The sequence below is a fragment of the Epargyreus clarus genome, unplaced genomic scaffold (genome assembly GCF_041222505.1).
Source record: "Epargyreus clarus isolate Ecla_fem2 unplaced genomic scaffold, WU_Ecla_fem_2.2 ptg000013l, whole genome shotgun sequence".
Classification (NCBI taxonomy): Eukaryota; Metazoa; Arthropoda; class Insecta; order Lepidoptera; family Hesperiidae; genus Epargyreus; species Epargyreus clarus.
The window spans coordinates 6834380-6843909 of NW_027332221.1; the positions used below are offsets into that span (position 1 = coordinate 6834380).

The following is a 9530-nucleotide window of genomic DNA, read 5'->3' on the forward strand; positions in this document are numbered from 1 at the left end:
CCTAACTCCTGATTTGTCATCAAATTCCACGACTCATTGGAATCTTATAAAGCATGGCAGTGTAAGGGTAGAAGTTCGGTTTGAATCAACTCTAACCGAAACTATTAACTGTATAGTGTATGCAGAGTTTGATAACGTTATTGAAATTGATAAGAACCGAAATGTAACCGTCGACTACAGTAGTTAAGATAAATTTCTATACTTAGATGTAAGTAAAAGCCTAATAAATGTAATATATTATACCTATTTGAAGTCTTTCATTCGAGTTAAACCATATTGCGTCCCTTTAAATATAAGGTTTGGATAATTTTGTTCTGCATTTGTAAATAGTGTACCTATCAGAGGTATCGATAAGTAGGCATGCACAATGGATATGTCGGCGAAATCCCACTACCGCACTTTATTAATAAACTGAACGAAACGACTTTAATATGAGAATCACTTTTATTCACTTTTATTTACAATTCGGGCAGAGTAACGGCTTACACGACTGATTAAATGCGAATGAACCACGCTCCACCAGCGCGTGGACTTAAATACTACTCGAGTGACAAACAGCATAAGAACTACCCTCTCACATCACTTGTTTTGTTATAACAAGTGACGTGATTCACAATAAATTTAACAATTAATAAAATAACATTATATTTAAAATATTGTTTTAAAAATACGAGAATAAATATTTAATATTATTATAATTCATATAATTTATTTGGTATGACTAACAAAGTGTGTTGAAGTACTACCGGAAGTCGTCCATATTTTAATCTAAATATTAATTCCACATTGACAATCAAAATTAACATGATAAACATTAATATTATATATGTCGGAGCAAATACGGCAGTTCTCCTATTATAAAATGAAATGATTAAACACCTGAGGTAAAACTACCTGCATCTTCAATAGAAAAACAAGTGCACGTGCGCCGGTCCTATAAAAAGGGCCGTACTGGCGACATCGGGACATTACTGCTCGAGCTGTGGAACAGTGCGGACCTCCTTAGGACGTCGTTATGCTGCCCGAAGAGTAAACGAAGCTCAACAATTCTCGTGTGGTTTGCTTTCGAAGGTTTCATCGAGTCATTCATCAACATCATAACAATAATTATGACGTCAGCGGTGCTGACGTCACGCCTTTTTACTCTGTTACTTCGTTATATATTATAAAATGTCTCGCCGCCCATAGATACAATCGAGATTCAGAAGCATTTAAGTAAAATTCATTGTAGCTTGAAAAACAATGTCTATGCGGGAAACCGATTACCGCTATACGTTAAGACTCCAATGTACTTGATAAGTAATTTGGACCCTGACAGTGAACCAGGCTCTCACTGGGTAGGCATGTACATAGACAGAAATGGCATCGGTGGGTATTTTGATTCATACGGTCGACCACCAACAGGCCATCACAAAGCCTTTTTCAGAAGGAACGCAAAGCATTGGGATTTTAAAAGATATAGAATACAACTTGATTGGTCTTCAGTTTGTGGAGAATATAGTCTTACATACTTGCATTACATGTATTATGGAAATACACTCAGAGATTTTTTAAGCCTGTTTTGTGAGCATAAATTGATAAACGATATTGTAGTATCGCAATTGTTCAAAAGGTTATTTTGGAAATAATAAACAATGTCAATACGAAGATTTTTTTTATTGCATTACCATGCGCATACCCCGATCATTACCGACACAGTGATAATGACCCTATTATATTGTGAGGACAGCGAGTGGTGATTAGATAAGTAAGATCCGTATTGTTATATGGACATAGCGAGCTTAATGAGATAAGGAGGTGATTAGATAATGAATTAGAGGTCGTTATTCATAAAAGCTAACTTCGTAAGCAAAGGAGATAGCGTAAAATAAATGCGTGCAATCGATCGGGCGTGGTCGGAAACCCCCATTTTGACACCAATTTTTTTTTTCCACTCTGGAAAAAAATCTTGAAGACCTCTGTCCCATCTATTCTCACACCATACTTATGGGAGATTTTAATACATGCCTTCTTAAGAATGACATAAGAGCTACTCGACTGAAATCTTTAGCGGATGCAGCTAATTTACATATTCTTCCTCTCTCTGCGACTCACTCTTTTCCCAAATCTATTCCGTCACTTCTTGACTTGATATTTGTATCCTCTACTGATCATGTTTTTAAGCATGGTCAATGTGCTGCTGACGCCTTCTCATATCATGATCTCATTTACTTGTCTTATAAATTAAAACCTCCCAAAGCTAAGTCAAGGATACTTCTTCGACGTAATTTCAAAAATATGGATATCAATGCTTTTCGGTCTGATGTTGCTAAAGCCGATTGGAGTTCCATTTATAGCGCTGACACCGTCGACGACCAGGTGGCCATTTTTAACTCTCTTTTAGTCCAGATTCTTGATTTGCATGCTCTTGTTCGTCCTGTTCGTGTCCGCCATCTTCCTGCTCCCTGGTTGACTGAGGAAATTAAAGCACTGATTACTAAGAAAAACAACGCTAAATCAAAATATAAGTCAGATCCCAGCAATAAAAACCACCTTAAGTTCAAAATCATCAGGAACCGGTGCAAAAAGGTGTGTAGAGATGCACAACGACTCTATATTTAACCGACTTCAAAAAGGAGGAGGTTATCAATTCGGCCGGTATCTTTTTTTTTTTTTTTTTTATGTATGTACAGCAATTACTCCGCCGTTACTGGACCGATTTTAATAATTCTTTTTTTATTGTGTAGAGACGAGCTGCAAGTTGGTCCCATTTAAATATGGTTAGGATCCATCAATTGGTTCTGGAGAAAAAGAGGGGAACTCCTCCACCTATGTAAATATAACAGCCATAACTTCGCCGTTTATGAACCTATTTTAATGCCTTTCATTTCGTGTGTGGACAATTGCTACAAGTTGGTCCCATTTAAATATGATGAGGATCAGAGTGGGTTCTGGAGACAAAATATGTAACTCCTCAATCGATTGGTATAATTGAGTTTTGTTTGAAGATATTTGGTGAAGGTTCTAATGAAATTGCAAAGCCAGTTTATCATTGACTATTTAAGGGTCTGATAATGTGGCTCGGAGTCAAAATATGTAACTCCTCAACCGATGGGAATAATTGAGTTGTGTTTGAAGATATTTGGTGTACGTTCTAATGAAATTACAAAGCCAATTCATCATTGACTATTTAAGTGTCCGATAATGTGGCTCGGAGTCAAAATATGTAACTCCTCAACCGATGGGAATGAGTTGTGTTTGAAGATATTTGGTGTAGGTTCTAATGAAATAACAAAGCCAGTTCATCATTGACTATTTAAGGGTCTGATAATGTGGCTCGGAGACAAAATATGTAACTCCTCAACCGATGAGAATAATTGAGTTGTGTTTAAAGATATTTGGTGTAGGTTCTAATGAAATTGCGAAGCCAGTTCATCATTGACTATTTGAGGGTCTGATAATGTGGCTCGGAGTCAAAATATGTAACTCCTAAACCGATGGGAATAATTGAGTTGTGTTTGAAGATATTTGGTGTAGGTTCTAATGAAATTGCAAAGCCAGTTCATCATTGACTATTTAAGAGTTTGATAATGTGGCTCGGAGACAAAATATGTAACTCCTCAACCGATGGGAATAATTGAGTTGTGTTTGAAGATATTTGGTGTAGGTTCTAATGAAATTGCATAGCCAGTTCATCATTGACTATTTAAGGATCTGATAATGTGGCTCGAAGACAAAATATGTAACTCCTCAACCGATGGGAATAATTGAGTTGTGTTTGAAGATATTTAGTGTAGGTTCTAATGAAATTGCAAAGCCAGTTTATCATTGACTATTTAGTTAGGTTAGGTTGGAACATATAAGACAATATAAAACTAAGCGAGCAGGGCGCGGCAGCGCCCTACGAGCGGGCGGTTCCAATCAATGTTAATTCAGACCTTTAATTCATGATCACGTTTATACAATTTTATATTGTATTAATATAAATGTTATTATGTCATCACTAAAAAGGGTGAAAAAATTTTTTTAACAAAAAATACAACCGACTTCTATGTCACTACAAAGTAAAAAATAATTCAAATAAATGTTGGTTTAGTACATATTTCTGAAGTCGGCGCCGACTTCAGAAATATGTACTAAACCAACATTTATTTGAATTATTTTTTACTTTGTAGTGACATAGAAGTCGGTTGTATTTTTTGTTAAATTTTTTTTACAAATCTGTTCAAGATACAGATCCTGCAAAGGTCTGGAAATTTCTTAGGTCGCTAGGAGTTGAGAAGGCGCGTTATAATTCTGTTCCTTGTAATATTAGCCTCAACTGTCTGAATCAGTTTTTCACAAATCTTTCTTGCATGGATAGCAATTTAAAACAAACTACTTTAAATACTCTCGCTATGTGTCCCACTTCTGACTATCCTACTTTTTCATTTAGTCTATTCGACAGTTGTGATGTTAAGAGAAGCATCCTCTCGATCCATTCAGATTCCGTAGGCAGTGATGGCATTAGTCGTAATATGATCATACCCGTCCTTGATCTTTTAGCTCCAGTCATTACACATGTCCTTAACTTTTCTAATTCCTGTCGCACATTCCCCTCAGCGTGGAAAGATGCTCAAATTATTCCCTTACCCAAAAAGTCTAGTCCTGTTTGTTGTTCCGATTTTCGTCCTATATCCATTCTCCCATTCCTATCTAAAGTATTTAAGCGTCTCATATATCATCAGCTTAGTTCCTTTCTCTCCGCACATAATATTCTAAATCCCTACCAATCCGGTATCCGACCTGGTCATAGTTTTTTTTTTTTTTTTTACAATATAAGAGTAGCAGACGAGCATGCAGTCCACCTGATGGTAAGTGGCTACTGCCGCCCATGGACATCTGTAATGAACCCAGATAGGATTAGATATTCCTACCTGAGGTCGGCCACAGATGCGCCGCTACCCCTGAGGACTAAGCTGGAACGCCTCGGAAAAGTCTGTCTCCCTTACCACACCCTTCAAACCGGAACACAGCAGTGCCTAACACTGCTGTTATTAGGTAGAAATAGGTGTGGCGGTGGTGCCGCCGGAGTCGAACCACAAAGGGTTCTACCACCTTCATAGTACGACTACTGCCTAACTGAAAGTCACGGATGACATCCGTTTAGGAATGGATAACAGGGAGGTGACAGTGTTGACGTTGCTTGACTTCAGCAATGCATTTAACACTGTCAATTTCGATGTGTTGCTTGCTAATTTGCGTTCTCTTAACATATTTCCGACTGCAATTGACTGGTTTCATAGTTACTTGTATGGGCGCCGTCAGCGTACAATGATTAATGACGACCACTCAGCATGGTCGAACGTTGCTGCTGGCGTACCGCAAGGTGGCGTGTTGTCTCCTCTTCTCTTTTCTATTTATATCAATTCGATAACCCTTCAGTTATCTTCACTCTACCACCTTTATATCGATGATCTCCAAATATATTATAAATGCCCACCTCAGGACTTACCGAAAGCCATCGGTGTTATAAATGCGGATCTGACTTCTGTCTCAAACTGGTGCCAGTTGCATGGATTGCAAGTAAATGCTCAAAAAACCCAAGCTATTGTCATCGGCAGCTCAAGATTACTAAATAAGATTGAATTTGCTACCTTACCTGTGATCTTGCTCGATGGTGTTCAAGTGACAGTTCAGACAGTTCAAGTAAAGGAGACAGTAAAAAACTTGGGTATTTACTTAGATAGCTGTCTGTCTTGGATTCCTCAGATCAACGAGGTCAGCAGGAAAGTATTCTTGTCCTTGGGATCACTCCGGAGGCTACGCAACTTTTTACCAGTTTCGACCAAAATCTTCCTGTCAATGTCATTATTGCATCCTATCCTTGACTATGCAGATGTTTGCTATCTAGATCTAACTGAGGAGCAACTTAATAAGCTTGAGCGTATTCAAAATTTGTTTATCAGATTCATATTTCGAATTCGTAAATATGATCACATTTCAGAGTATCGAAAGAAACTCAAGTGGCTCCCTATTCGTCTTCGTCGGAATACTCATATTCTTTCTGCTTTATACTGCGTCCTGTTTAATTCAAACAGTCCCAATTACTTAAGGGAACGATTTAATTACCTACATCTTTCTCACGACACACGCTTTCTTCGTTCCAATGAAAATCTTTCCCTTTCAACTCCTTGTTCTTCATCCTTCTTCGGCAGATCCTTTACTGCAGTGGCGGTGCGCCTATGGAATTCCTTACCATCTGTTATCCGTCGCGCACAGTCACTAGATTCTTTTAAAAGACAAGTGAAGGAATTTTACCTAACACTTTAACCTGATATATGTATATTTAAAATATTATTATTATTTGCATTTATTTATCCTATCGTTTTTTTCCTATTCTCTGTAATATCACTATCTCTATCCCTTACTTTCTTCACCTTCTACGCTAGCTGCTGATATGTCCGAAGAAAAATTCTAGTTGGTATGTTTTTACATTTGTACACCCCTACCCTGTGTTTCTTGTGTCTGATATGTTTCTCTTTCAATTACTCTATGGTTGTCTGGAAGAGATCGCTTTTAAGTGACAAGGCCGCCTGTTGTACTCTTTATTATATGTATGTGAATATTTGTCATTTATTAGTTGGTTTACAATAAAGCATTTTTGTATTGTATTGTATTATGTTTGCTACCTATTAGTCAAACTGATAATACTGATGATGATTAGATTCATAGTGATAGTTATTTTTTTTAATAATTGTTGTTAAACATACATCCGGCACGATGGCCAAAAATGTTAGGATTCGGCTAAAGTTGTGACATCATTGTTAATTAATTTACTTAAATTCATTGTTTTTTATTCGTAGTTCAGAATGTTCTTTTTAAAAGACTTAAATAGTCCTTTGGTGGGCGGTATGTTGAGACGATTTGTTAATGCGCCATATAAGAGTGTGTATTACATTTTTTTAAACAGTAGCAATTAAATGCTTGCTGAGGAAACACGCCTTGTCATTATACGAACCCCCTTCACGCGAAAGTAAACCTTAATTACAATACCAGATATATTGATGATAGTTACCTGCTCTCACAGATAACGATATTTGTACCTAGAGTTCTGCCTAGAAACATGAAATACTCTCCTTTTGTAGCAAAATCAACCAAAACCAACCTTGGGAAATATACTCCTTTAAACAGATTAATTACTAGATATAATGCTATTCACAACATAACAACTGATATTATCCTTAGTAGCAAAAATAGAACAGTACAATCCAAGCCTAAATTTAGTGTAGATATTTTTTCTAATAATATATATAATTTTAAAATAAAACAATGATTAAATGTCAATAACGCAATGTGCAACATTTAGTGGCAAGTTAAATAATAATTCTGTTAGTATAATACATTTATATTGGCAACACTTGTCAAGTGTCATATTAGTGACATCCGGGTTTGACTTTTTCTTCTTCCTTCGATGGCCGGTTCGATAGCTTTGTTTGTGAAAATGTAATAGTTAAAATAAAGTGTAATTAAAGCAGTATGCTAAAATAAACAGTGATTACAGAAGTTAACCGTATATTTTATTTCGCACGACCATATTTTCAAATTGAATTCATCAAATTCAATGAGAAACATTTTCATTTTCATTTCTATATTCAGAGCGGTCTAGCAGTTTTACGGTCTATACAGTACCCACATTGCCCACAAGTCTACAGACTGCAGCAACACTGCGCCATCCGACCGCCCCCAACGCCCCTCCGCAGCATTCGCCGTGCCCAGCTCAGTATGGTACTGCAGGCCAGGCGCGCGGCTCGCGGGTGAGTTGCGGCGCGCGCGGGCGGCCACCAGCCACTCGGAGACGAAGGTCAGCACCACCAGCACCGCGAACGACACCACCAGCCCCAGCACCAGCGCCGCGGTCATGAACGACGATGTTTTCTCGGTCCCCGGCAAGCCGTAGCCCATCGTCAGGGTCCTGGTACAACGAGTAACTATAGTCGGATCCATAATTAGGTGTTCGAAATGTCCTGACAAAACAAAAATCTGTCTCTGACCTATCAAGAAAATACGTTTTAAATGGTAAGTTAATTGAAGTCTGCCGAGTTATCCGAATTTTAATGATTACGCTCTACAATGGTAACCAGATACCATATGCTGGTGATAAGCGAGGCATACTTTTCCGAGGCGTTCCAGCTTAGTCTTCAGGGGTAGTGGCGTATCTGTAGCCGACCGCAGCTAGGAATAGCTCATCCTATTTGGGGTTGATACAGATGGGGTTGATACAAATGTCCATGGGCAGCATTAGCCAGTTACCATCAGGTGGACTGCATGCTCGTCTGCTACTCCTATATTATAAAAAAAATATATTCAAACATTTTTACGATTCCATTCGTTACGTATTCAAAATGATAACAGCAAAGTCTCATTGGATTTTTTGGTTTTCCTATAAATAGGAAAACCAAAAAATCCATGAACTATGTGTTAATGGATTTTCAGATTATGTTTATGATTATGATTTACATATTAGTTTCTCACCAGGCCGTGTAGTTGGTCTGCCGGTAGTAGCCGTCGCCGCGGTCGCCGAAGCTGGCCACCGCCTCCTGCACCAGCAGCGCGCCCGGCTCGAAGTTGCCGAAGTAACGCTTTGCCAGACTCTCCGACGGGATTGACGCCCTGGGCGTGAAACACATTTGGAGACAGGGTGAAAATTTAAATCGTTATACAAACGCAACAGGGTCAATGACATGTGATCGCGATCCTTTTACATAAATACACGTTAAAATTTATAATTAATATCAGTACATACATAACAGCAATTGCAGATTTACACATTTACTGCCTGCTATTCTATTAAATTTTTCCGCGAAAATAAGTCATCATGAACATGATTTAAATTAAATAGTCTTTAAAATTTATTTCACAAAGACAAGTGTACACAATAGTCCCAAAATTGCCACCCCTAAAAATCCAGATTGTTTATTGATAATTCCGCTACTGCGATATTATATGAACCATTACGGCTTCGTCGATAATGCTTTACTTTGAAAAATAGCATTTTATTTAAGCTATGCAAACATAAATGTTTTTAATAGGACATTCTGCAATAAGACTTTCTGAAAATAACAATTATAAGGGCAGTAGGCCTCACTTGTTGTAAATGTGCATAGAAGCCTGCACGGAGCTGCCCACGGAGCGCTTGCGGGCGGTGTAGGCCACGGGCCGGTACTGTAGGTACCCGCCGGAAGCGTTCCAATTACTCGACGGTGTCAGTAACTCGATCATCTGAAAACAGGTACAGTTAAGTTTCTGAATGTTAGATACCCAGGGTTTTGGGCGGTAGTTGTAAAAAATGACACAGTGTTCTTAAAATCAAAAATTAAATTTATTAGTATTTCTCTGTTTAAAGTATCAATTCTTATTAATAATTAGAAGTTTATAGTACAAGAAAGACTTACAAGTGTTAGTGACTCATTTGATGCTGTATAACTAAAGTTGCACTGCACTGTCCTGTCAACCTCACTATCACACTACTGCACTACCGGTTTTTGTTTGTTTGTCTGAGTGTAATTTTG

General features: G+C 37.9%; 1 protein-coding gene across 1 annotated transcript in view; it reads right to left on the minus strand.

Moving 5' to 3' along the window:
* Positions 1-2379: 2379 nt before the first annotated feature.
* Positions 2380-9530, minus strand: part of LOC140746791 (glycosylated lysosomal membrane protein A-like) — a 69510-nt gene continuing 62359 nt past the window's right edge. The window contains exons 2-5 of the mRNA XM_073078888.1: positions 9107-9240; positions 8494-8631; positions 7655-7933; positions 2380-2452 (exon numbers count right to left, since the gene is read on the minus strand). Coding sequence (XP_072934989.1) covers positions 2380-2452; positions 7655-7933; positions 8494-8631; positions 9107-9240 — 624 coding nt within the window. The remainder of the gene's footprint in view (positions 2453-7654; positions 7934-8493; positions 8632-9106; positions 9241-9530) is intronic.